Source organism: Phocoena sinus, chromosome 10, assembly GCF_008692025.1.
Source record: "Phocoena sinus isolate mPhoSin1 chromosome 10, mPhoSin1.pri, whole genome shotgun sequence".
NCBI lineage: Eukaryota > Metazoa > Chordata > Mammalia > Artiodactyla > Phocoenidae > Phocoena > Phocoena sinus.
In genome coordinates this window covers 64,552,099-64,578,967 of record NC_045772.1, presented here as the reverse complement: position 1 = coordinate 64,578,967, position 26,869 = coordinate 64,552,099, and the positions used below count along the sequence as shown (strand labels likewise).

The 26,869-nt window shown below is 50.5% G+C and overlaps 2 protein-coding genes across 6 annotated transcripts; both read right to left on the bottom strand.

The window, feature by feature from the left end:
* Nucleotides 1–5,837: 5,837 nt before the first annotated feature.
* DDN (dendrin) lies at nucleotides 5,838–12,694 on the bottom strand. Of its 4 annotated transcripts, XM_032646203.1 has the most exons (5): nucleotides 12,370–12,694; nucleotides 11,626–11,715; nucleotides 10,625–10,763; nucleotides 9,685–9,756; nucleotides 5,838–9,277 (listed from the first exon to the last, which is right to left on the bottom strand). In XM_032646203.1, exons 3-5 carry the CDS (start codon nucleotides 10,702–10,704, stop codon nucleotides 7,405–7,407), a joined length of 2,025 nt encoding a protein of 674 aa, XP_032502094.1. In that variant the 5' UTR covers nucleotides 10,705–10,763; nucleotides 11,626–11,715; nucleotides 12,370–12,694; the 3' UTR covers nucleotides 5,838–7,404. The 4 variants fall into 4 exon arrangements, with proteins under 4 accessions (XP_032502094.1, XP_032502095.1, XP_032502092.1 ...); XM_032646204.1 differs by lacking the exon at nucleotides 10,625–10,763; XM_032646201.1 differs by lacking the exons at nucleotides 11,626–11,715; nucleotides 12,370–12,694 and having other exon boundaries at nucleotides 10,625–11,606.
* Nucleotides 12,695–12,840: 146 nt separating this feature from the next.
* Nucleotides 12,841–26,794, bottom strand: PRKAG1 (protein kinase AMP-activated non-catalytic subunit gamma 1). 2 transcript variants are annotated; one of them, XM_032646206.1, is made up of 13 exons: nucleotides 26,705–26,777; nucleotides 22,673–22,721; nucleotides 17,416–17,598; nucleotides 15,770–15,879; nucleotides 15,489–15,570; nucleotides 15,332–15,390; nucleotides 15,146–15,191; nucleotides 14,989–15,043; nucleotides 14,570–14,696; nucleotides 14,296–14,461; nucleotides 14,100–14,137; nucleotides 13,685–13,831; nucleotides 12,848–13,547 (listed from the first exon to the last, which is right to left on the bottom strand). In XM_032646206.1, the coding sequence occupies exons 4-13, from the start codon at nucleotides 15,839–15,841 to the stop codon at nucleotides 13,443–13,445; spliced, it is 897 nt and encodes a 298-aa protein (XP_032502097.1). In that variant the 5' UTR covers nucleotides 15,842–15,879; nucleotides 17,416–17,598; nucleotides 22,673–22,721; nucleotides 26,705–26,777; the 3' UTR covers nucleotides 12,848–13,442. The 2 variants fall into 2 exon arrangements, with proteins under 2 accessions (XP_032502096.1, XP_032502097.1); XM_032646205.1 differs by lacking the exon at nucleotides 17,416–17,598 and having other exon boundaries at nucleotides 12,841–13,547; nucleotides 26,705–26,794.
* Between the last annotated feature and the right edge of the window lie 75 nt (nucleotides 26,795–26,869).

Below are 26,869 nucleotides of genomic sequence, written 5' to 3'. Positions count from 1 at the left end.
TGTCTCGGAGCGGGCTGGGCAGGGGGAAGGGGGGACATTGAGAAGAGGGCCCCTAAACAGTCCTGCTTCCACTACCTCCCTGATAAATGAGAGGGTCCTTTCCTCCCCGTCCAATCATCCTACACAAGGAAGAAAGAGCCGCTCTGTAGGATGCTGGGGGGCACCTGCCCAGGCTGCCAGAGCCTCCTGCTTCCAGCCACTTGCCAAGTAGGTAGCAGGCTGGGCAAGAGGGGGCAGTGCCATCCTGGAGAGCTCCCAGCTCTCCCCCCACCAGAGCCAAACCCCTCCCTTTTCTATCCTCCCTATTAATCCTCGGAAGTGAAGGGGCCGGCCCTGGCGGACCCTCAGCCCTATTGTGGCCCCTCGCCCTCCTCGGCTGGCGTCTAATTAACTCCTCCTGCCCCCGGTTTTGTGCGCCCCCCTTACCCCACCTTGTCGGCCCCGCCCCTCCGCTCGGCCGGCTCCCCCCCACGGACATTCCAGCCCGGCCGGGCTGGTGTGCCAGGGCAACCAAGGCCGGACCGAGGCCTAATCCCCCCGCCGCCTGGCCCGGCTCGGGGAGCCCCACTCACCTCCCCGCTCTCTGGGGGCTGCCCGGCTCTGCTGTGGCGGAGACACACAATCGGGACAAAGGCGCAGCCCCCAGGGGGCTAACTCAGCCTTCACGCCCAGGTTGTGCGGCATTTGGGGAGTTTAATGAATTGTCCATCACGCCTTTCAGGGCCCGCCCGTCAGCCTGGATTAATCTTTGGAGCCCTGGTGGGGTAGGAGACACTAAGCCTGTATTTATTACTCTCCCATTGTCACTAATTGAGGTAATTATCTGTGACTCTGGCCTGGCCAACAATGCGGCATTCACTCCCGGGACCTCGATGGGCCTGGCTCCCACTCTCAGCACCAACCCTCCCTCCTCTCCTCTCCCAAACCCGCCAAGGGCTGAGTGGAGCCCTGGAGCATGATGGGAAAGTGGACAATGTCCCATAATGCTTCAACCTCCCCACAGTATGGAGTTGCAGCCAGGGAGAGGCCTGGTGCCTCCAAAGCAGGCGAGAAAATAAGGCAGCCTGTCTGGGGACAGGTTTGGCTGGCAGAGCCCTCAAGCCACAGAGGGGCACGTCTTGAGGTCTTTGGTTTTCTGGACTCTCCAACGCCCCATCTCTGGGTTTCTGGCGCCAGGGTCTCCCAGGGCCCTTCTGTGGATCCACCTTGTCCCTGTAGCCTCCAGAGCTCTAGGGTATTAGGAGGCCCCATCCCATACCAGGTGTACTTCAGGGAGGTCCCTAAAGCTTTCAGGGTTGGCAGAGTGGTGTGGGTACGATGGGGGAGGTGGGGAGAAAGAATAGGAAAGGGCTCGTGCGGGAGCTTAGGGGAGAGGAAGAGGAGCCGTCCCAGGAAGGAGCATCCAGGGCTCACGCTAATGCGGCCATGCGCTAACCTTGGGGAGAAACTTGGATTTGAAGTGGTGAGCAGTGTCAAAGAGTAGATTTCACATGGAGATGGCCTCCAGGTCAAGGGATTGGCTGTGGGGAACAGGTGTGTGTGTGTGTCTGTGTGTGTGTAAAAGAGAGAGATAGAGAAAGATAGCAAAGGAAGATTTGGACAGGACTGGATGGTGAGCTCCTGGAGGGCAGAGACTGTGTCTTTGTCACTGTTGTTTTCCAAGAGCCTAACATTGTACCTGGCACATAGTAGATCCTGTCAGATGAATGGATGGGTGAGGCCTGTACTTTCATTGGGGTTAAAATCTGTCGACTCTCCTCTTCCATAGCTGCACGCAGACTCTTCATTCTGCCTCAGGACTTGCTGAAAAGAAGTTCTGACCATCCCCGGACAGTTCTTGAATGGGCACTTCACCAGCTGCCGGTGTCAAAGACCTTGGCAGAACTCAGTGCTACAGTTGGAACAGCGCCACCTTGTGGTGCCTCTTGGGAGAGCTCCTGCGAGACCCCAGCAAAGGAAACCGGGTCATCCCTCCCAGCAGGGGGATGGGGGCGGGGGTGGTCACATCAGGCAGCAGCCACCCCTCCCCCTATATGTTGACCCTGAATTGCTGTGCCAGTGTTCCTGTGGCACAGTTTTATCATTTGTTCCTTCCTTCTGCCAGCATTTGCTGAGAACCTGCTCCAGGCCAAGCTTGTAGGTGATATGGAGCTAAATCAAAGGCGCTACTCTTGAGTAGCTCATGTTCCAGTGGGGAATTCTACAAAAACTCTCTTCCCCTCACCTCTCCGTCAGTTCCTCTCACCAAAGCTCAAACGTTTTATCCTTGCTTCCCAGGGACACTTCATGATCTGGCTCCCACACATCATTCCAGGATCCCATCCCTCTGCAGCTCTGCCTTCCCCAGTGCCTTTGCTCCCAGTGAAATCTGTGTGCTTTCCCACCTCTCTACCTTCACCCACACCCTGGAATGAACCTCTTCCCCATCTCCCGCCGCTGAGATCCACCTCAAAGCTTCCTTCCTCTTGAAGCTCTTCTAATTTCCCTTGGCAAAGTGGCCCTGCCTCCTGAAGCACCTTCTTGGCAGGGCTTTCATTAACAGCACATACTGGCTGTTCCATGGGTGGTGATCTGTGTATGTTATTCATGCTCCTATTGGCTTCTAGCTTTCTGAGGACATGGACTCTGTGTTTTGTTCATCTTGGCATCTTTTGCGACACTGAGCTAGGCGCATCATATGCCCTCGTTAAGATAGATGGATGGATAGATGAATGAATGGATAGATGGATGGAAGGATGACAGATGAGTTGGTGGATGAATGGATAAATGGATGCGTGGGATGTATAGATGGACGCATGCATGCATGGATAGATGGATGGAGGAAGCAAGTCTTCTTTAAAAAAAGATCCACAAAAGGCTATGTAGTCCCAGGGGCTTCAAGGCAGGGAGGCTACCCCATGCCAGGACACACAGAGGAGAGAAGAGTGTCCAGGCCGAGACTTCCTTCATGAACAGGTGCACCCTCGGTGGCTGGTCTCCCAGAGGCCTGGGTATATTCTGACTCCCCAGTAGTTATGGTTTGGGAGCTGTTCCTTCCGTCATGCTCACGTAGACCCTCTGGAATGTCTTCATCAGCATATATTATATTGTACCGCCTGCACGGTGATGATTCTGTAGTTTCCTCTTCCACATCCCGTACCCTGTCTCACACACACCCCAGATCTGTGAGCTCCCCGAAGATAGGTAACACGTCTGAGTCTCTTGTGTGTCCCTAGGGCCTGGCATACAGGTTTAATGGGTGTGTGAACAAATGAGTAACCGAGTGAATGCCGACTCTCTTCCCCACAGACACATTTCGCACACTACCACTACTATTCATGTCCAGCCATCTTTGCTTGTCCTCTCCTCCTCACACACTTCCACACACGCCAGAGTTATGGCCTGGTTCTTTGTTTCATTACCCATTTGTGGCCGATCTAGGGAAGTCCCAGGGCTCTCCTGAAAGTCTGAAGGGGAAGGGGGCTCTTAGCTCCTCTAAGGCCATATTAACTGGGACCCATTCAGAAAAGGGCTTCCCTGAGAAGAACCTGGCTATTGGGAGGGTAGGAGCGATCCTGTGCCAACCTGAGGGCTGCTGCCCCTACCTGGCCACACCCTCCAGCTTTGCCTTCCCTACTCCTGACCTGTGAGGCTGTCCCAAGGTGGGGGTGGGAGGAGAGAGGTAGTTGTGGCCTCTGTCTTGAGGCTGGCTGGCTGGCAGACACAGCCAGATTTAGAAGTCATTTTCACAGCAGGGAGTCTCCAGCCTTCCACCCACAGGGCCCTGCAGGGCCAGTCTGAGATATGGCTCACCAAGGGCTGGCCCTGAGACCTGCACTAGCTCCTCCTCTTCTCCTCTCTCTGCCTTTCTCCCCAGATCTTTAGCAGCTGGTGCCAATTCCACCCTTAGGCAAAGATAAACGGAGTCTTGGTGGGGGGGGCGGCTAGTGCACTGACACACCATTCACCCGTTCAAGGGGCTGTTTGTCTCCACCCCAGGGATCCCCTCTCCTCTCCGCCTCTGCTGCCTGTTCCTCCTCTTCCCTTACCTCTACTTCTCTCTACCCATCTCCTAGCCCGATACCCCAACACTAATGACATAGCCCTAGGGGGAAATAATAATCAGAGCTTAACACTTATGTATCACTTACTATGTACCAGGCATTGTTCTAAGTGCTTTACATATTGAATCATTTCATCCTCCCAACAAGCCTATGAAAAAGCACTATGAATAACCTCATTTTATAACTCAGGATACCAAGGCACAGAGAGGTCGAGTAATTGCCCAAGGTCACACAGCTAGTATGAGGTAGGTACAAGATTTAAACCCAGGCTGCCAGGTCCCAGAGTCCGTGTTCTGAGCACAACACTACCATAGTTCTCTAACAATGATAGCAGTGTGGGTAAGCTCTTAGAAACTGGCCTCCTGTGTGCTCAGCCTCAAAGAGGCCCCGGGCAGCAGAGTGGAGCCCACCTCCACAAGGCCAGCCCCTCCACTTTCCCATGCAGCTCACCTCTCCTGCCAGCCCCAGAGCCCTGGAGCCCCTGGGCTACAGCAGAATCCAGGCAGATGCTCTCACCACTGCCCTGGTCTTCCTCAGTCTTCCTCCTAGCCTGAAGTCCATCCTCTTCTCAGGCCCAGAGGTCGGAGGCACACACCCCTCAGCTGGAGCAGGCTCACCCCAGCCTGGCCTCAGTTTTCACTCCTGCCTATATCTTCCACAACTCCTCTGAATGTATCCTCAACTCCAGGCAAACCAGACCATTTGATAATTTCCTAAACATACCCTGTTTCCCTATATCCATGCCTCTATTTTTGCTCTCCCCTCTACCTGGAACCCCTTTCCCCGAATTCTATCTCAGATGCCACCTCCTCCATGCAGGCTTTCCTGGTCTCATAAAATCCATACAATCTGCCTTGTTTGATTCCTTAGAGTACTTAACACCCACTGCTCAATCTATCATTATTTGTGTGTTGTCCTCTTCACCCCATTGTCAGGCAGGTCTTACTCATCTCTTTCCTGGAGCCCAGCTTAGTGCCTGGTTCCCCTCAGGTGCTCAGTAAGTGCTCAGTAGTTATAATCGGTAGAAGTTAGAATTGTAGGTGGAAGGGAGACAGAACTCAGGAACCTTTGATCTCTGCCCAAGGTGAACCCCAATTACTTTACTTCCTCCAGTAAGAGCTAACTCGAAACCTGGCAGTGCGGGTTCCAGGCAGCTTCTGGGATGGAAGGACCTTCCCGGGTGACTGACCAAGGTTCTCCGTTTAGGTTCAAAGCCCAAAGAGGACACCCCTCCCCGCGCCCCATTCCACTGAACCAAGGCCCGGCTTAGGGTCCAGTCCAGCGGCCTCCCTACCCTGCCCCCTCCCTGTCCTGCCCAGCCTCTCCTGGTGCGGGTGGGGAGTGACACTGAGATAATTGGAGACCAAAACTATACGCGGTTTGAGAGCGGGGCTGGGGATCTGAACGCTGAGCCTGAGTTGGAGTTGGCAGGACTCCGTGGGGGTGGGGGGCAGAGGCGGGGCCGAGGGCCGGGCCAGGAATCGGAGACTGAGTCTGAACGAAGCCCCCGCGCCTGCCGAGTCGGCGGCTAAATTTACCCAGGCTGACTCAGCCCTTGCCCGGAATGGGGGGTGGGGGGAGGGCATCGGGGCAATGGGAAGAGCCAGCGGGGGTGGGGTGGGGGGCAAGGAACAGAGAGTCCGGCCTGGGGGAGACAGGGGTGGGCAGGGAGTTTCCATCCAATAAAGGAGTCTCCTCCACCGCCCACCAGGCGGGAAGGAGCGCAGGAGCCCTGGGGAAGGGACACTATGGGGAATGGGTCGGTGAAAGGAAGAAGATGCCAAGGCTGGACAAAGGGAAGCTTAGATTTATTGAGCGCCTACTGTGTACCAGGCACTGTGCAAGGCGCTTTACATACATTATCGCATTAAGTCCTCACAACAACCCTGCGAGGTAGGTGTTTATAAACCCCCATTTGACGGATGAGGAAACTGAGGCTCAGGGAGGTGAAGTGATTTGGCCAAGTTCACATGGCTAGTAAATAGAGACAGAAGAGGTGCCCGAGATCGAAGAAAAAAAAATACTTCAATGTCTGGGTCCCAAGCCGTTTGGTGTGGATAGTAGTACAAAGAGGGGCTCCGCGCGCTCCAGAGGTCTGCAAGGCCAGAGGCCTGCTCCCGATCTCGCAAGACTGGAGACAGCAAGGCGGGGGACCCGCGCGCAGTAACTAGGGAGCAATTGATTAACTGGCAGTGCCGGGGTTGGAGGGACTCGCCGACTAGCTACCAGGGAAATCCGCGACCTGCGCGCGCCCCGTAGTGGCTACAGCGAGTATCACACCCCACACCTACAGGCTTTTGGGGACCAGCCTCCCTCTTCCTTCCCTGGCTGGTTTCTGGAAGAGGCAGACATGCAAGACATTCTCAGGGTTCTTTCAGATGGGTGATACCACCTGAGTGGGAAATCGTGGTCACTATTCAGAGCATCACTAAGGAACACTGGGGAGGAGGAAAAGGGGAAGGCCTAAAAGAGTCCCAAGCTGCTCAGCTCAGACCACCACAAACCAGGGACAGTGACAAGGCCACCACCCTGCACTGCCTTGGGGATCCTACGCCTAAACCAGAGACTGGAATAGGAGCCCTTGCCCACTTACTCGGCTATTCTGCAAACACTGCACAGTCTCTTGAATTGAAAGTGAATGCAGGTGTCAAAGAAGCCACCCAGGGACGCTCAGACTCTGTTCACTTATTCCTAACTGTCTTGGTTTGTGCAGGGGAGGAGTAGATAAATGCCTCCTCAAGGACTCCAAAACATCAGGGATGGACGTTAGAACTCCCTTGTTTTACATATTACAGGGCCTGGAGAGGGGAGGCGACTTGCCTAAGGTCATCCAGCAAACCAGTGTCAGAGTTGGGATTGGAAGCCAAAACCTGTAACACCAAAGTGAGTCCTCTTCCTGCTTTGCTGGTGGCTTCTGCCAAGAGCCCCTCCTCTTCTGCCAAGGGCCTCTCCGTCGCCTGGTCACCTCAGTCCGAAGCCTCTCCATCACCTTCCCCCTCCTGCCCAGAGGCCCTGCCCTGAAGTTGCCCTATGACTATCCCATCCCTGTCCTCCTGCCTTATCCTGCCTAGGCCTCTCTGCTCAGTTCCATGCCTAGTGCGTCGGCCCCTTCTGAGACCTTACCCGAGTGCCCTGAAGACCCTACCAAACGTTAAAGTCTACTGCGCACCCTCACCTCTCCTGGAAAAAAAAAAAATCATGAATTGACATATGCTCCCTTTCCTTTCATCTGTGCGCCTTCTATTTTGAGTATGGGAACGGGTATAGGTAAGAGGTACAGGGAAGTCTGTGAGGAAGAAGGGGGACACAAATACAATAAAGGGCCTCTCACTGTCGCTCCCTATTTCCCTGTGGGGTCCCCTTAGTGTCCCTCGCCCCCGAAGAGGACCTCCTCGGTTTGGCTGATGACATCTAGAATCTCTCGGATATTGTCGCTCATATCGGCTGCCTTCCCGCCTTCCGGGGGCCCGGTCCGCTCGTTCCGCCAGGAGGCGCCCGAGGCTTCTGTGTCGCTTCCATCAGAAGAGCTGCTATGGACGCTGAGCTCCGCAGCTTCGTCGGAGTCGGAGTCCGGGGCGGTGTGGCGGCGGATGCGGGACACTGCTTCCCGCAGGGCTCCGGCATAGGGCCCCGGGGTCCGCGCCCAGCCCCGGCCTGCGCGCCGCGGGACCGCAGCCACTTCCTCCGAGCCCTCGGCACGGCGCGCGCCTCCCGAAGCCGCTGGGCCTAAGGCTGAGTGCTCTGGGCTACCTGGCTGCGTGGGGGGATCCTGCAGGTTTACTTCGCCGACCGGGAGCCCCAAGATGCGGGAGGCGCGCTCCTCCAGTGAGGAGTCCGCGGACTTCCCGCCCTCAGCTTCGAGCCCACGTCCCCCACCGGGCTGCTGTGAAGGGCGACTGCTCAACAGCAGCTTTCGGCAAGGGGAGGGAGGGACCGCGGCCCCCTCTCCCTCCTCCTTGTCGGGCTTCAGTTGGGTGGGGGCATTCCCCACAAGGCGCGGCACCCCAGCGGGCAAAAGCTGCACATGCTGGGTTCGAGGGGTCGGAACATACTGGGACCGTATCACCACGCAAGTGGCGTCAATGACAAAGACGCCTTCCCCACGAGCCGGGCCACGGGAACTTCGGGGCAGGGTGTGGGGGCGGCGGGTCGCCTTCCAACCCTCCAAGGTCTCGGGTCCGGCCTCCTCTCTATGACCCAGGGACTCCCTCCATCCCGTGCCTCCCGGAGCCCAGGGTCTGGGGAGGGTCTGGCTATGTCGGGGCGGCTGCTTTTTAACGGAGGGCATCCAGCACTTGGGGAGCCAGCTCTGTTCTCTCCCTTCTCTCCCTTCCCCGGAGCCCTTGGGATGGGGCCTGGACCTGGGAGCAGGACGCGGGGGGCTGGGAGTGGCAGGTGCAGACCCCGCAGGAACTGTCTCCGTGCCTGGGTTCCCAGCAGCTTTGGCGTGGGGATGTCCGTCGCTACCACTCTTCAGGCCAGCAGCAGCCAGCCTCAGGCTTCTCTCCGCGGCCACCTTACCGGACTCCAGCCTTGGCCTGGCTGTTCCACAGCCTGGGGATCCCCCCAGGAGACCCCGGCCCTGACGGAGACCCCAGGCCCCTAGGACGTCCCGGTAGATCCGAGGATCTAGCCTCTTCTTTGTGCACCCTCCCTCTGTCCTGGTCGGAGCAGAGGTTGAAGAGGCGGGCGCCTGCGAGGGCTCGGGTCCTCGCTTAGTCCCCAGGGTCCTGTGGGGGCCTTCGTAAGAGGGTGGAGCCACGTAGGGTGGCGGCCGGTCCCAGCGGCGTCGCGGGGCCATTCCGGCAGCACCTCTCAGCAGCAGGTGAGCTTCGTAGCTGGGAGGCCCTGGCCGCCGACCTCCCCAGGGCCCCGCCCACGCCGCCCCTGGATTGCTCTGCGGCTGCGCGGATGGACGGGGCGGTCGCCCCACGGACCCCAGGCGCTCCGGCCGTGAGGGAGCTGGGAGCCCTGCAGGCTGGGCCACCCGAGGGGCGTTCCGAGGCTCCGGGCGGGGCCGACCAGGGGGACTCCTTCGGCCCCCACCAGCCTTGCGCCTTTTTCGCTCAGTCTCCTTGGCCTCCCGCTCCTGCGATGCTGCTTTCCTTTTCTCTTGCTCCCGGGCTCGGGCCTCGGCCGGAGGCCCCGCCCGCCAGTTGGTCGCCTCCTGCAGCACCCTGGAGGCCCAGGGCCGGCGGGGCGGCGGCTCAGGGGATCCCAGGCGCGGCCCACACCTGGGATAATGAGCAGGAACCCAGGTGAGCAGTTTGTGGGGGAAGGGAGGCGAGGTCCGGGGAGCTGGGAGCGCTGCAGCCCACTTGGGGCCGCCTTGTGGAGGGGAGTGTGTGAGTGTGTGCGCGTGTGCACGTGCGTATATGTTAAGGTTGAAGTCGAAGCGGGACTCCTCACCATCTCTCCATACACACTTTAATAGCGTCTGCCCCATCTCACCTGCCCTTTCTCACGCCCACTCCTGTCCCCCCAAACAAACGGGATGAGTCAAGCCCCAGCCCTCGGGATGGGGTGGGGGGAGCCGTGGGAAAGAGAAGGGGGAACAGCAGCCCTGGCTGGTGCCCACGGTAAGGTGCGGACCCCAATCCCTGCCCCACCACTCTCTTCCCGTTACCCCTCCTTCACTCACGTGCGGCTCTGGGGCCCGCGGGCCCAGTGGCTGGCCTGGAAGTCCATGAGCTGTCGAGGAGGGGCGCGGCGACTATAATGACAGGAAATAGTCTTCACTTCGATCACCAGCAGCTTTGATTTCTGCACCCAGAGGCAGCTGCCAGACTCCTCATCCTGGAGCTCCCGGGGGCTATCGGGCCCCTCGGAGAAGAGCTGGCCATCCAGCATCCTGCCCCACCCCACCCCGGCCCCCCACCCTCCCACCCGCCCCGAAAGCCCCCTCCCAGCCCGGGGAGCCGGCGCCCACTGCAGAGCGGCGGGCCCAGCGACTGGGGACTATATATACCCAGGCACACGTGTGTGCCTGTCTGTGTGTGTGCGCGCGCATGTGACACGGCGCGGACGGCTCCGCGCTGCTACCTCCCCCACGTGCACGACCGCCTCCTGGGGCCCGGGATTGGGCGCCCCTTCCCACTGCTCTTGTCCCCCAAGCCTGATGGGACCTGCACGAGTGGGCAGGGGATTTCTTATTCTTGCCAAGCTGACAGCGCCTGCACCCCCGCCCCCATTTCTTCAACCTTCCCGCCGTTTTAACCCTTCATTCTCCTGCTTGTCAGGGTGCCTGACCAGCAGCGTTCTGCCCCTGACTTCCTGCCTCGGACTTCGTTTTCTCCGACAGGGAGGTGATGGGAATGGAACTCAAGGTCTCCGCCTGCCACTCTCTGCTGGTTTCCATGGGGTTGGGGTGCAGGAGGGGCTGGCCCACGGCTGGGGGGGTTATTTTTAGCGGCAGTGGCGTTCGGGCGCAGAGAGGAGATGAGTAACCAGCTTCCACGCGGTGGAGGGAGGAGGCGGTGGCTTTCACGCAGCCTTTGTGCGACTCTGGGGGAGAGCTGCCTCCAAGCTCAAAAAGGGTCACCCCCCCCCCCCCCGCCATACATACACCCTTAACTCCTTACCCTCTCAGTGCTGTGCTCAGGGCTGCTGGTGCAGCAGGACAGGAGTCTGTCTTAGCCATCGAAGCTGCCCACACTCTCATTCTAAGATGTTTGTCCTTGGGCACCCGTGAAGCCCTCTCCCTGAGGCAGGCTCTCTCCCCTAGTCCAGAAGCGTGGATTTGGGGGGTCATAATGTTCTCAGCCTGAGCTCTGCTCAGCTTTATGGAGGACAGACTAGGGTGCGTACCCACTTGCACCCTCTCAGAGGGTATAGAGGAGGAATGGCGCGCTCCCTTGGCAAAACTAATCCCCTAGCAACTGAAATGATAAAAGTGGGCCCTATTTCCCAGCGTAGATCTCTCCATCACCACTACCACAATGCCTGGCTGACTCAACCCCCACCTGAAGTGGTTTTCAAGACCATCACCTCTTAGGCTCGTTCTGTGCCGAGGGGGTCGTTGCTTACATCTACATGATCCCTCCCCCCAAGCCTATACCAGGTGTCCCCTGATTCACCATGGTAATGTTAGTGGCAGCACGGCCCACGCCAACCCTTCCATGCAGAGACTTAGCAACCATGCCTGGCAACCATGGCAGCAGTTCCAGTGGAGAGGAGGGGTGCGGGGAGGTGGGAGAAAAGAGTGTGTATGGCAATGGCTCCTGAAGAAGGGATAATTCGCCTCTCCTGAGAGGAACAGGTAAGAATAGAAGGCTTTGAGGCTCCCAAATTTTGTCCCTTGTCTTTCTTTCTGCTCCATCCTCAGACTCTGAGACTGACTGGTTGGGTTTTTAGGGGGCAACGGGAGATGCAGATCCCCATTTGTTTTCCACCGAAGTATATGCAGCCCTTAGGCACAGACCCTTCCTTTTAAGGTGATGAGCCAGGAGGGTTGTTTTAGGACAGAGACTGACTTACTGAGAACCAGAGAAACAAAACCCAGGCCTCCTGCTCCCTAACATGGACCTTTAGAGAGAACCCAAACATCCCCTATCCCATCCAGTCGACCCCACTTTACACGTACCAGGTGAACCGATGTCTCTTTGCTTGAAGGTGCTTCCTTCCACCCAGGTCCCAACAGAGCCCTAAGGCTTTAAAAGTCCTTGCCTCCTCCCTAGACGTGATGGAATGTGACATAAGGAGACATCTGTCCTTTCCACCATTCACCCACCCCCACACAAACATACCCTAATTCTAATAACTTGGAAGCCTCCCTCCCTCAACTCTGGGAATGTGCTATGAGAGCTGTGAAAGGATGAATGCAGAAGCAGGGGCTTCTCCAAAGCCATGATGCAGCACTGAAAGCTGACCTCTGACCAGTGCCCTGATGCTTCTCTGTGTTCCATCAACAAGCCTGGTTTGGAGGAACCAGTATGGTATGGCTGGGTTCATCCGAGTTCTTAGGCACAGTGTGGGTAGGGATACACACAGGAGTTACTCTGAAGTTCTTTCAAATCTTGGATAGGAAATGGTTATCATACCTGTAAGGCAGTGGTGAGATGGTACCCAGAATTTGGTTCATAGCCAACAATCTAGCAGTCCTTACAGTGCTCGGTGCTGACTACTGTTTTGGTCCACATGGTTTCAGCACAGGGAACGGGTCTGATGGAGTGACCATAATCCTGCTGCTCCCCACCCCCCACTCTCCAGCTCATATCTACCTTGGAAGAAAGGGATTTGTGAGTTCAAAGACAGTGCCAGCTCAGCAAAATCCAAAGAGTCCCACCTTCTCTAAGAAAAGTTGATAGTGGCAGGTCTCTCTGCCTACCTAAAGGAGATCCTCAGTCTGTGATGGGATTTTCCTTGGGTGCCAGCTATGGTCCAGGCAGAGGAGAAAGTCAGGTGGTAAGGAGACTGCAGGGAATAGTTACGAACAGTGAATTAGAAAGGCAGTAAATCTAGTGTAGTGGTGAAGTGCATGAGCTCTAAAGCAAGACTATTTTGGCTCAAATCCTAGCTCTGCTTTTTATTAACGGTGTGGCCCTAGGCTAGTTACTTAGCCTCTCTGTGCCTCAGTTAAAAGAAAACAAAATCTGTAAAACTGAAATAGTATCTACTATTGTTCTGAGGGTTAGTTGAAGTAATATATGTGAAGCACTGAGAACGGTGCCTGGCGCACAGCTTCATGTATGTGTGTGTGTGCTATTACTGTTGTTATTAATGATGAGCTGAAGCAGCCATATGAAGTAGGAAGGCTGGAGCAGTAGTGTCTATCAACTACAAAAATCAAACACTGAAATACCATGAAGAGGCTCCTGTCATTTTAATTAGGTTTGCCACAAAAAGCAATAACCTCGGCTAACCACTCTGCCCTCCCCCTCCACCTGAGTCTCATCTCCCTTCATATGCATACAGCACAGGAACCCAAAGGCCCTCCTCCCCATGATCCTCCCCACTCCCACTATGGGAAGAAATGCCATTAAATGGACTCAGCCTCCTCCATACAGCATGAAACAGGATGAATAAAAATATCTTTATGAAGAGTTTTGTTGTGTCCATTATCTTAGGGTGGAGTCAGGGACAGAGATAGAGGCAAAGGCTGGGTGAGGTCTGGGGATCTCTCAGAGATCAGAATTTGCCTGAGAAGCACAGAAAGGGGGCTATGTCTAAGTGGGCAGGGACCAGGCTGAAAGTTTTCCTCAAGGGTGAGGATAAGGACAGCTAAAAATCCATTCTCCTTCCTCCCCCACACCTTCCCTCACTCCCATGTAGAAGGGTAGGGGGCTCCCAGGCAGGGAACAGAGTCCCAATTCTCTAAAGTTCTCGTCTCTGGTTCCCAGAGCTTTGGGCAGGCAGTGAGTGGGGCATAACCCCTGGTGCTGCACGACCCCTTCCCCCGGCTCAGGGCTTCTCTCCGCCTGTGAGCACCAGGGCCTGCAAGATGTCAGACAGTGATACAATTCCCTTGACCACATCATTCTCATCCACCACTACAAGTCGGTGAACCTGCACAGAGCAATAAGGAAGGGAGAAAGGGATGTGTTTAGTGCCAGCCTCAGTTAAGGTGAGCCCTTCAGCCCCTACCCTCCATGCCAAACCAAAGCTGCTACCCCCAGCACCTTTTGGGTTGCTGGCTCCCCTACCTCTGCTTCTACCAGCCTGTTGATGATGGTTTCCAGAGTCTCATGCAGGTAGCACTTGAGGACACCCTCAAAGTGATGCGATCGATGTTGCAGGGCTTTGGTCACTGACACATCTAGGTTGTTGTAGGTCTTTTCTGCTGCCAGATTCTGGGGAGAGAGAGAAACATTCATGCAGGGAAGCAAGGGAGCCGGCCCGCAAACTCCGAGCCCACCCAACCTTACCAGAGTGATTTAGGGTAGCTGTCAGCCATGCCCACAAGCCATACCCAGCGCATTCAATTCCTTTTCAAATAGGATTTGAAAGCTTGGAAGCTTCTAAAACCCTCAGGTCCCAGAAGAGACTCTCTTCTTCTCCCTCTCCACATCCAACACCCCACCCCTTTCCCTGCCTCCCAGCACCTCCACAATCACTCACGATAACATCAAACTTGGAGTAGATGTCCACCACACGCCCTAGGGGGACAGAGGCAGCTCAGCAAGGAGGATCTGGCATCCAAGGCTCCCCCTGCCTATAGAATCACCCTCCGGGCTGAGCTGAGGGGACAGCAGATTTTCCCACAGCCTCCCTGGCTTCCCTGGAGCCCTCCCTCTCCTTTTGCCCAATCTCTCACCTTTCTCATCCACCACTGGCAGGGCTGAGACTCGGTGCTGTACAAAGATGCCCAGAGCCACGTAGACGGGGGTAGTAGTGCGGACCATAGCAATGTTAGCATAGGTGCCAATCTGTAGCTCTTCCAGAGACTTAGACATGAACTCTGGCTTGGGGAACTCAGTGATCTGAGGAAATAACCATCATCTTGATTTTTTTCAAGGCCCCTCAAACCACCTTTGGATACCCCTCCGACAAGTATGTAAGAAGTAAAAACTGGGCCGAGGAGCACTTACAAACAACTTGAGGAACTTGAGGATGCGCTTGTGGGTAAGGATGTACAAGGTGTTGCCTGATTCCGGGTCAATAACTGGCAGCCTGTGGATCTTGTTTCGAATTAATGAAGAGACAGCATCAAACAAGCTGTGGGAAGGTAGGGGATAATGATAAGTTCCACAGCGCTGGGCCTGAGGGTGGTTAAATAGCTCCTTAGAGTTTGTTTATAAACAGGTGGTTGGGGGAGAGGAGCAGTGTTCAGACTAGACCTAAATAAATACGTGTGTGTGTGTGTGTGTGTGTGTGTGTGTGTGCATGAGAGAGAGAGAGAGGAGTGTCTTGCCTCTCTTCTGCCCTTGGATCTTTGGATATCTACGGCCTTAGCTATGATGATGGCAAGGCTCTTTCCCCTCTGGACAAATGGTTAGCTGGAACTCACCTGGCATTAGGAGAAATGCAGACAAGTGGTTTAAAGGAGTCCTGTAGGTACACCTCTGAAGGGAAAAGGGAGGTTCACAAAATACCACCATGAAAAACTGTTTCCCAGGAAACTTTCCATCCCTTTATCCTTTTACAACCCCCAGTTCTCTACATACCTCTCCAAGTTTCTATCTTGTGTTCTTCTAGCTCATAGATCTGTACCTGAAAGCAGAAGCAACAGAACTTGAGACTTGGTCTCCCTGCTTCACTAACCCCTTGTAGTTTGTTTGGAAGAAAGGAAATGAGAATGAGGGACTCTGGGCAGGGAAAGTGGTTTTGGTCATTGAGCTAAGGCTCCTTACCAGGGCTGATTTATAGTAGCGGTGCAGAATATTGATGAAATCAGTGATGGTCAGCATGCCTAGAGGCCAAGATAAGAGCCCTCAGCACTGCTCAAAGCTTCTCTCCCTGCCCAGCACAAGATGCCAGTAAAACTGTGTTCCAACAACTTCTGCTTACCCACAAAGCTTTGCTTCTTACTATCCCACAAAGGGGCAGCTCGGACACCATTAGTCACCAAAGCAAAGAAAGCTTTCTTCACCTGTAGTGAAAGAGTAACAGTCACAGAGGAAAATTCCCAGGGGGCAGGATTTTAACAGAATAGGAATTGGGTATGCTGGGGAAAACATGAGCCTAACCCCATAGAAGGACAAGAGTATTAGCCTTGGGATGAGGTAGGATGAGAGGTATTGAACCAGAGGCTCCAAGGAAGGGGGAAGGGAAAAGAGGATTTCACCTACCTGAAGGGAAGTATCAAATACAACCAATTTTGAGCTTGTGGGAATCAGGTCATAGCAGCGATGAGACTTCATGAAGGAAGTATACACGCTATTGTTGGATTCTGGAGTCTCTGCATAGGGTGGGACAGTTAGTAGCTTCCTTCCATGCAACAACTCACAATCAAAAGAGGTAGAAAATAAAAGTATTGTAGCTGCTCAAGTATTTACAGCATGATTTTATAAGGCCCCCTATTCTGTTTTGTTCCTATTGTTCCCACAAAACCTGGATAAACCCCTTCGAAACCATTTCATCCAACCCCACCCCCAGGTAGAACTATATAATCTATTGGCTCCTTAGCCAAAAGATGGCTGACTAAAACAGAAAGTCTGTAATACTTTCACTAACCTATTCTAGTCTAAAAGCTTTTTTTCTCATCCTTAACTCATTTTCCTTTTCATATATTTAGCACATTTTCACTTGTTCTCTTTTCTCAATTAAGATGTAATTAAGCTTCTTAAAAATCCACGTAAACTTCTTAAAATTCTTCTAAGACCCACAGATGAGAAAGTCATGGTCCAAGTTGGGCCATTTCAGAACAACACTAAGTTGAAGCCCAGTGCTCAATCAACCTGGCCCCAAACAACCTGAGAGTCCATCTTGGGATGACCGTGTGAATCAGAAATCAACCCACCTACTCTAGACAAATGAGAGACCCTGGCTGGGTTTACCTTTCCATTCCCCTGATTTTAACTGCTTGCTCTCAACTGGAGAAGCAAGCCCCAAAATAATAGCCCAAATGTGCTACATAGTATGCTATGTGTACTTAAAAATATTACACCATCTAATCTGCAAGGCAAATAACTACTGCCCTCATTTTTCAGCTGAGAAAACAGGTGGAAAGCAGCAAAAAAAAAAAAAAAAAAAAAACTGCTCAAGGTCATACCATTAGTAACAAGAAAGACTCAAACACGGATCTACCTGATTCCAAAGTTCAAGCTCTTAAATCCTATGCCAGTTGTTTGTTTTTAATTTTTTACCAAGGTTATACAGGTACACAGTTTAAAGAGTCAAATACTTCTACGAATTTTGTTAAGAAAAACTGCAGTCCCTAGCACCCACCTCCCTGTACGACCCCTCCCCAGAGATGAGACCTCTTTTAGCTGAGTATTTTGGTACTTATTTCTATGTCTATAAATAACATGCTTATATTGCTACTTTTTTCGTTCACTTTTAGGCATTGACTATTATCATGCGAGGAAGATGAGAGGCATTATCTCTTATCATGCAAGGAAGATGAGAATTTTCAGTTCTCTTTACTACCAGGACCCCATTATAAACATGCACCTCCCATCACTCCGTTCTCCCAGAAGTTAAACTGTACGGTTGGTTACATCAGTATTTAAATAATTTTGACTAAATATTCATTATTCAGAGCTAAGTCAAGTAGCAAAGTCTGATTTTTTTTTCTTTCACAACTTTTTGTTTTCCTTGGAGTTAGTAACTGTCTTGTCTTTTTGTTTGCTTAGTTCTCTATGCATAATACTTATAACTAATTCAATCCCCAAACTCTTTACCAATTGTTTAAATCTCCTTTCAAGAAGTTCAGAAGCATGAGATAGTCTAACAATTTAAACTACCCAAAGAAGTCTCTCTGGAGCCTTCTGACCTGCTCAGATCTGGGCTGGTGTGCCTGGTGTGCACTGCTGTCATCCTTAGATCTTCCTTCATCACCATCCAGGGGAGCCCTTTCACGTCTCTCCTGTACTGGCACTCCTGTGTCCTGTATCCCATGTTTTCATCTTTTTTGATTACTCCCTTGTTTTGGTGGAGCACATCTTCCAGTAGCTTCCTGAGAAAGGGTGCATGGGAAGTAAATTTTTTGAGACCTTGTAGCCTGCAGATATCTTTATTTTACCCTCATCTTTGAATTATAATTTGGCTGGATATAGAATTCTAGGTTGGAATTTATTTTCCTGCAGAATATTGAAGCCACTGCTTCATTGCCTTCCAGCTTCTGGTGCTGTTGAGAGTCCGGAGTCCCAGGCAATTCTGATTCTTTGTGTGTGACTTGTTTTTTTCTCTTTGGAAACTCAGGATCTTCTCTTTGTTCCCAGTGTTCTGAAATCTCATGACAATTGTGCTTTGGGTGGGACAATTTCACCCATTGTGCTGAATATTCAATGAGTCCTTTCAACATGAAAACTAATGTTCTTCAGTTCCAGGAAATGTTCTTGAATTACTTCCTTGATTGTTTCCTTCCCTCTGTGTTGTCATTTTTCTCTTTCTGTAACTCCTATTATTTAGATATTGGACTTCCAAAAACTGACCCTTTAAGGTTTGTTTTTGTTGTTGTTGTTTTTAAAATACAGTAGTCCCCCCCTTATCCAAGGTTTCACTTTCCACAGTCTCAGTTACCCGTGGTCAACACTAGTCTGAATATTAAATGGAAAATTCCAGAAATAAACAATTCATATGTTTTAAATTGCACGGCATTCTGAGCAACATGATGAAATCTCTTGCCATTAAGCTCAGTTCCAGCCCTGGGCGTCAATCGTCCCTTTGTCCAGCATATCCCGCCCGTTAGTCACTTAGTAGCCATCTCAGTTATCAGATTGACTGTCGCTGTATCACAGTGTTTGTGTTCAAGTAACCCTTATTTTACTTAATAATGGCCACAGAGCACAAGAATAGTGATGCTGGCAATTCGGATATGTAAAACTGAAGCCCCAAAGTGCTTCCTATAAGTGAAAAGGTGAAAGTTCTTGACTTAATAAGGGAAAGAAAAAAAATCATATGCTGAGATCTATGATAAAAATGAACCTTCTGGACTTCCCTGGTGGCACAGTGGTTAAGAATCCGCCTGCCAAGGCAGGGACACGGGTTCAACCCCTGGTCTGGGAAGATCCCGCATGCCACAGAGCAACTAAGTCGGTGTGCCACAACTACTGAGCCTGCGCTCTACAGCCCGTGAGCCACAACTACCGAGCCCATGCACCACAACTACTGAAGCCCGCACGCCTAGAGCCTGTGCTCAGCACCAAGACAAGCCACCGCAATGAGAAGCCCGCATACTGCAATGAAGAGTAGCCCCTGCTCGCCGCAACTAGAGAAAGCCTGCGTGCAGCAACGAAGACCCAACGCAGCCAAAAATAAATAAATAAAGATAAAATGTTAAAGAAAAAAAGAATCAGCATAAACACAATTCACTGATAAAAAAAAAAAAAGAATGAATCTTCTATCTGTGAGACTGTGAAGAATGAAAAAGGAATTCATGCTAGTTTTGCTGTCACACCTCCAACTGCAAAAGTTATGGGGTCAGTGTGTGATAAGGGCTTAGTCAAGATGGAAAAGGCATTAAATTTGTACAATAAGATATTTAGAGGCAGACAGACCGACCAACCCCATTCACATAACTCTTAATATATGTTATAACTGTTCTATTTTATTATTACTGTTGTTAATCTCTTACTGTGCCTAATTTGTAAATTAAACTTTCATAGGTATGTATAGGAAAAAAAATATATATACAGGGTTTCACAGTATCTGCTGTTTCAGGCATCCACCGGGAGTCCTGGAATGTATACCCCGAGGATAAGGAGGTACTAACTACTGTATCTTTTCTCTCCTACTTTCCTCTTCTTTGATTTTTTTTTCTTTTCCTTTATAGTTTATTACAAGATATTGAATACAGTTCCTTGTGCTATACAGTAGGACTTTGTTGTTTATCTATTTTATATATAGTAGTTTATATCTGTTAATCCCATACTCCTAATTTATCCCCCTCCTTTCTCCTTTGGTAACCATAAGTTTGTCTTCTATGTCTGTGAGTCCACTTCTTTGATTTCTAATTCTACTTTATGAGAGATTTCTTCAACTTGATTTTCCACACCTTCTACTTAGTTTAAAATTTTTGCTATTATATTTTTAATTTCCAAGAGCTCCTTTTTTGTTTTCTGAAAACTGCTTTTCTTAAAAAAATTACTTCCTGTACTTGTTTCATGGTGGAAATATTCTTTATCTGAGTATGCATTAATGTTAATTTTTTAAATTTATTTTTAATAAATTTATTTATTTATTTACTTTTGGCTGCATTGGGTCTTTGTTGCTGCGTGCGGGCTTTCTCTAGTCGTGGTGAGCAAGGGCTACTCTTCATTACGGTGCGTGGGCTTCTCATTGTAGTGGCTTCTCTTGTTGCGAAGCATGGATTCTTGACACGCGGGCTTCAGTAGTTGTGGCACGCCGGCTCAGTAGTTGTGGCTCACAGGCTCTAGAGCGCAGGCTCAATAGTTGTGGCACACGGGCTTATCTGCTCTGCAGCATGTGGGATCTTCCCGGACCAGGGATCGAACCCGTGTCCCCTGCACTGGCAGGCAGATTCTTAATCACTGTGCCACCAGGGAAGTCCATTAACGTTAATTTTTAAAGTTCTCTTCTCTATGCATTGACTTTTCCCTTCTGTTGCTTTTTTTCCTGTTTGTTTGTTTTTTGCCATTTGTGGGGGACAGTTTGGATCACTTTTTTCAAGTTACAGGCTTTCTTTAGATGTCTAGTAATCCTTGGTTTAAAGGAGGATTCACACCATATTTTAAGAGTGGAGTCTTTTTTTTTTTTTTTTTTTTTTGCGTTACGCGGGCCTCTCTACGCAGGCCTCTCACTGTTGTGGCCTCTCCCGTTGTGGAGCACAGGCTCCAGATGCGCAGGCTCAGCGGCCATGGCTCACGGGCCCAGCCACTCTGCGGCATGTGGGATCTTCCCGGACTGGGGCACGCACCCGTGTCCCCTGCATCAGCAGGCGGACTCTCAACCACTGCGCCACCAGGGAAGCCCAAGAGTGGAGTCTTCAGGGCTGATTAGAAGCTCTATGTCTGTAAATGAACCTTGTTGACGGTGAACCACTTAGATGCGGAACACTCAATACTTACATTTATAGGGCTTTCCCCTCAATGGGATTCTGAAGAGAAGGATTATTCATGCAATTTTGTGCTTGGAGGATGAAGTCTTTTCTATTAGCACTCTGAAAACCGAATGGGGGAAAAGGGCTGGGGTCTCAGCATCCAGTATAGTTCACTTCATGCTCCTGTTTTCAGCGCAGCACCTCTGCCTTCAACTGGGCCGGCGCCCCTCTCCATACATCCAGTCTTTGCCAAAGTTGGGATGGGAGTTTCCCAGCTGCACTCAGTGGGGGAGGGAGTCTTGGGATCTGACTGCTTCTTAGACCTTCAATGCTTTTGGGCTTTCCTCACTGCTAGTTTATAATTCAGTTTTCTCAGGTCTGCTAAGTCACTTACCACACTTCTGTCTGCTTTCCAGCTTCCAAAAATTCATTGCTATTATCTCCTCTCTTGTTCTCCCTATTCTGATGGTTTTGTACCTTTTAAAAAAAATTCCTTCATGGTTTTAGTGGCTTTTTGTGAAGGAGCGAAAGTAGATGCATGTATTCAATCCACCATCTTTAACTGGAAGGCCACCATTGTTCCTCAAATTTGAAAACTCACAGACTCCCACGAAGACTCCCATGTCTTTTGACACCAGTTTAAGACATGCTACACTGATAGTTAAATACCACCATTCCAGGCTACAGGCCTACAAACATATTTGACTTGGTTTTCCCAGGATTTTTAAAATAATTTAAATCAGTTGCCCAATTTAAAAAATCTGGAGATTTACATAAAAATCCAAACTCTCAGTTTCTTTTCATAATCAGAAGATCTTACAAAAGTAGGTTGTGAATTCCCAAATAGTAGCAATTGACCAGACCTGGAGAGTTGCTGCCTCCTTTTAGATGCAACGAGATCTACAGGTTATTGTAGTCATACGCAGCTCACGTCACTGCTTGATCCATGTAGACAATTTGAGTGTCTTACCCCTGCCTCAGTTGGTGCTAATGTGAAGGCACTCAGAGACACAAAATGAGCACTGATATCATGGGGCAGTACTCAATTATGAAGAATCATCTAGGTAATTCAAAATGTGACTATATTAACTTTTTTGGATACCAACAACATGAAAACAGAACATTTAAAAAATTCTTGTGGAGAATTCACGGACCTTTAATAATATGTCCTAGGATCTCATCCCGTATTTCAATCCTCTGAGAAAGTGTGTACTCCTAATGCCATAAGCATGTCCTAGGAAGACTAGGAGTGTTCCTGGGCAAAATTCTTTACCAGAGATGCCTATAAATTTTGCTTCTTTCTAGATGACCTAGGGTTGGACCATTCCATTCTAACCAAGTATTTGGGCAGGTGCTGGAATTGCCTTCTCCTGTGCCCTGAATTTTAGGGTTTAGTGCCTCTATTTCTAGATTAGTTCTAAGGGTTTCAAGTCCCTTCTATAATTTCTTGTGTATACTCGGTGGTTTTAGTGAGATCGCTGTATGATGAAATCCTAGTGGCTTTGTTTCTGGGCTACTCAGAACATGCCAGGGATTTTTTTTTTTTTTTTTTTTGCAGCATCAACTCATTTATTCATTCACTATTCTTTCTTTCTTTCTTTCTTTTTTGGCCGCACGGCATGTGGGACCTTAGTTCCCCAACCAGGGATGGAACCTGCACCCCCTGCATTGGAAGCACAGAGTCTTAATCACTGGAGCACCAGGGAAGCCCCTTCCAGGGACTTCTAAACCATGGTTAGCCAGCCCAGAGTTGCCTATGGAAGTTTTCCCCGTACCTCAAAAGTTTCTCTCAAGTGGTATGACAACTGAGGATATTAATCATCCTCACCCTGCCCGAGATTTATTCCTAGGTGATCTTGCCAAATCACTGTTCCTGATTTATGTGGTTTGGCACATTATCTGGCCCAGCTTTGATCTTCCCAGGGAAGACTTCGGGAGAAATTCAAAAGCACTGCTGAAGACAAATTAGCATTGGGCTACTGGTATGAAACTGGTTCTCATGCCAGTTTCCTTTCTTCAGTAAACTTACCTTGAGGGTGCTCATTTTCCAGAGCTGAGTAGTTATCTGAAGAAGTGACCTGGAGAGACAGAGGAACAAAGATTCAGCCTATCTTAGGCTCCATCCATTTGAGCCTAGCAACATTAGGGAAAGGGCTGGTTAACTAATGACTTCCTTGTCCTTCAGAAATAGTATCTCATTTAATCCTTATAATAACCCTGAGGTGAATACTATTATTAGCCTTATTTTCACAGATTAGGAAACTTAGGTTCAAGAAATATTAAGCAACCTGCCCAAGGTCGCATGGCTGGCAAAGGGTGGAATGGGGATTTGAATACAGATCTGTGCTGTTCCAAAGCTCATGCCCTTATATACTACCTTGCCTAATGAAACATTAGGTCTTAAAAGCTGAGACTAGAAAATATGAGCTTAAGGTTGGTGCCACAACACTCTCACAGACCTATTTTATAAAAAATATGGAAGCCAGAGAGACAATACTGCTTTCCCCCAAACAGTCACTAAGCGTAGCTGTGGGCACCTGAGTCACTGACGTACCCCTTACCATGAGAGGGAGCCACATCTGGGGAGGATCCCAGCAGCCGACTACCAGAGAGAGTCAAAGTCTGAATGACTGAGGGGTAGATAAGAAGGATAAATGTTCTGAAACTAGGGAACTGAGTCCTCTCAGCACCCTTGTGAGTCAAAGGCTGCTATAGCCCAGAGGGTGCTGGTTTTCCAAGTTTCCTTGTTCATGACAGTCTGAGATTAGAAAGTGCTTTGAATATAGAGAAACCTTCAGAACCATCTCTGTGCTCCCTCAAGTGGGAACATTTGGAAATTTCATTGTTATCTAGGAACCCAGGAGAGATCATGATAATTTTTGTCGGCTGGAATCAACAGTTTTGCCTCTATTTTGCTCTGTCTGGTAATATCCCCAAACTAACTTAAAGTCATACTTTACGTCCACAGCTGCTGTAGCAACATGAAGTTAAAGGCCTTGGCTTGAAGCTGGGAGGTTGGCTGGTAAACAGGGTCAAGTTGGCAGGACAGCCCTAAACTTCCCTCCTCTAATGGGCCAGGGTGTGGGCAGGGGATAATCTCCCTCTCTTCTGTCTGGGCAGCATAAGGCTATCAGCATGGCCCTGCATTTTGGCAAAACTATCGGAACAATAGCCTCATCACTTCTAAGTGGGAAAGAGGTCTGTTTAGCAGTAAAGCAGTCTTACAAAGATCTATACAGAGACACAGAAACAGCTACTTCTGTAGAAATTATTGTACCCAGCGTATGATACCTATTTACTGCACTGTGCTACAGTTACTTTGTTCGTTATCTATCCAAACAGACTGTAAATTCCTGGAAGCCTGGAACTATCATATAGGTCTTTGTATCACTCCCTCATACCACGTAGCATGGGGGTTTGCATATAACTCTCAACTGTTTTGTTTTTTAACTCTCAAATTGATAATGATACACACTGATATGAACAGAGAGACCTAAGATTAAGTTACAGAGAGAGGAAAGAGACATACAGCTAAACAGAGACACAGATACCTACATAAGAGAGTCAGACACACTTGAATATGACTTTATCTTTCTGCCTGTTTCTCCACACAGGAGTGGGATAATTATGTCCACTCTCTCTACACTTAATAACATAGGGGACTTGTGCAAAATACTGTTTTCAGAGACACACCCTAGATCTGACACACAGACTCACAATTTCTTCCAAACTCCTGATCCACATTCTCAGTTGTTTGCTGGACCACCACAGATGTCACAGAGACTCCTCAAATGCTTCAATACAAAACAGAACAGCATCTGTCCCTCCAATCCTATTATTTTTACTGTGGGTCCCACCTTTGTTTTTGCACTGCTGTCTTCCCCTGATGCCTAGAACTGTGGTCTTGATTCCTCCAAGAACAAGCTATGCCAACATGTCTGCTTAGAATGACAGAGCAGGGCGCGACCTAGACTCGCCCTTAACATCTATCAGCTAAGCTGCTATGTTAGAAATGCCTCAAAGCCATCTCTCTCCTTTCCACTTTCACAGCTTTAACTTAGCCTTTTACATCCCACTTCTACAGCATTCCCTAAGCTGGTCTCCCCGCCAGTTTAGAGAAGAGGAAGTCTAGTGCCTCTTCAATTTGTCTTTCATGCTGTCACCAAGTTCTCTCACCAAGCATCTCAAGTTTGGAAGGGACTTTCAACTCCAGCAACCAAGACCTCACTACTCTGGAGCAGCTTCAGCCATTTACAGAAAGCCGTTAGGAATATTCCTAAAGTACACTCACTACCTTGCTCATGAATCTTCCATGGGTCCTCTTATTACAAAACCAAGTTCAGACTTAATGTGGTATGCAGTATCTTCAACCTGACCCCAGCCTACTTCTCCATTCTCCAGTCATTTCTCCAACTGTGACCAAAATCCAAAGCTCCGGCAACATCAAGCCACCGGCTCACCCCAATTAATCTCTACATGCCCCAGTTTCTATGCCCTTGCTCACACTGTTCTCTCAACCTGCAATGCCCTCTCGTGGGCTGACAGCAATTTCTCCCTCCTCTATGCTGCCACGGTCCTTTTTCTGCATCTTGATGCTAGCATTTATTACAGTCTACCTTAAATAACAGCTGTCACTGACTTGCCCTCACCCCCACTCTGGTTAGGCTAAGCATTTTCAAAGCAGGAGTTTTCCTTTTTCTTTATTTTATTCAATTAATTAATTAATTTATTGGTCAAGACACGTGGCCTGCGGTATCTTAGTCCCCCAACCAGGGATCAAACCCAGACCTGGCAGTGAAAAAGCTTAGTCCTAACCACTGGACCGCCAGGGAACTCCCTTTTATTTTTTTTCTTTTCAAAACTATTTCTATTCCAAAAACCTAATCCAGTACATAAAGTATGAGAGCTAAATTAGAAAACCTATATTAAAATGCTTTGTAAACCATAATATATTTATAAGTAAGTAAAAAATAATGCTATTTTGAATTTAATGGAATCAGAACTTTCATTCTTGTTCAAAATTCTCTTAATCTGTAAGAACTTACTCCCTTGCCTGGGTGACCAGCTGCAAATCATTTTACCACTTTGGTCCGGTTTCTTCTTTATAACCTTAGGGACATGACCTCTCCGCAGGCAAACAAAGGGTACAGTAAGGGAATGACCCTGGGCGTGTAACTGATCCAAAGAAAGGTGAACCTGCAGCCCTCACACAACTACAGTAGCAGATGATAAAAACCAAGGTAGTTAGAGTTACTCTGCCTGACAAAGGATACATGGAGGGAAGTGAATGGGCAGGGTTCCAGAGTACTAGACAAAGGCTCCTGAGAGTGAGGATGGGTCCAAACAGGTAGTAGGCAACCTGCAGCAACTCTGGGAGGATGACAGGGACCTGCCACAATCCGTCAATGCGTGCCTGCCAGGAAGGAGCTATGCCAGCACACCTGCTTAGAATCGCAGAGCAGGGCGTGACCTAAACTAGATCAGGGGACACAGTGGCCTCTAACACTGAAAGGTTCCCTCCTTCGGGGAAACCCCACTTTTCAGTCTCATTAAGGGTATGTTACCTCGCTGGACACCTCAATGCAGTATAAAAGTCTTTCAGACGTCCCTCCTGCCAAGGACTGCATGAATCACACTCACACAACTGGGGACCAGGTGCTACCTGCAAGCGGGGGTCCCTCGGAAACCCCTGCTTCACCCAGGAAAGCTGGCTCACAACCCTTCTCTCTCAGGCAAACCTCTGAAGGGCTCGAGGCGCTAAAAGGAAAGGAAGCCCGATATCGCCAAGGCGTGCGTAGGTTCCAAGGAGGGAGCTAGGAGTCACTGCCCGCTCGGGCTAAAAGTACCACGGACCGAAGGCAGGCACGGGCGCGGCCCAGTCCTAGGAGATGCACTCAGCGAAGGAGCGGAGGGGAAGGGTCACGGGATAGGACAGACACCCTGCTTCTCGGTTACGGGGCACCAGCGCCGGCCCCAGCCTCCCCGTCCCCTGACGGGGCGGGGTGGGGGTGGGGGTCTCAAGCTCCACGGCGCCCTCCCGCAGCCCTCCCGCGCTCCTCACCGCTTCCATCGCGACAGACGCCGGCTGGGTTCGTTCGCTTTAGGAAGCTTGCCCGGGGCGGGAGGCGGGGAAGGTCCCGCCCCACGTCCGGTACCGCGACGCCACTTCCGCCTACGTCAGGACTGACGCAAGCCAAGGGCGGAAGGCCAGGAGCTGACCCTTCCG

Bases quoted from the DNA above. Each gene is read 5' to 3' on its own strand.
- DDN (XM_032646201.1), bottom strand. From the start codon at position 10,794: ATGACCCCCCAAATCCACGCTTCTGGACTAGGGGAGAGAGCCTGCCTC. The intron at 9,757-10,624 runs GTAAGGAGTTAA...CTGTCATTATAG, and splicing joins CTGAGCACAGCACTGAGAGG to TCGCCGCGCCCCTCCTCGAC. The intron at 9,278-9,684 runs GTGAGTGAAGGA...TCATTATCCCAG, and splicing joins CGCGGGCCCCAGAGCCGCAC to GTGTGGGCCGCGCCTGGGAT.
- PRKAG1 (XM_032646205.1), bottom strand. The intron at 14,138-14,295 runs GTGAGAGATTGG...CTGTCCCCCTAG, and splicing joins GCCAGTGGTGGATGAGAAAG to GGCGTGTGGTGGACATCTAC. The intron at 13,548-13,684 runs GTAGGGGAGCCA...TGCTCTGTGCAG, and splicing joins ACAGGCTGGTAGAAGCAGAG to GTTCACCGACTTGTAGTGGT.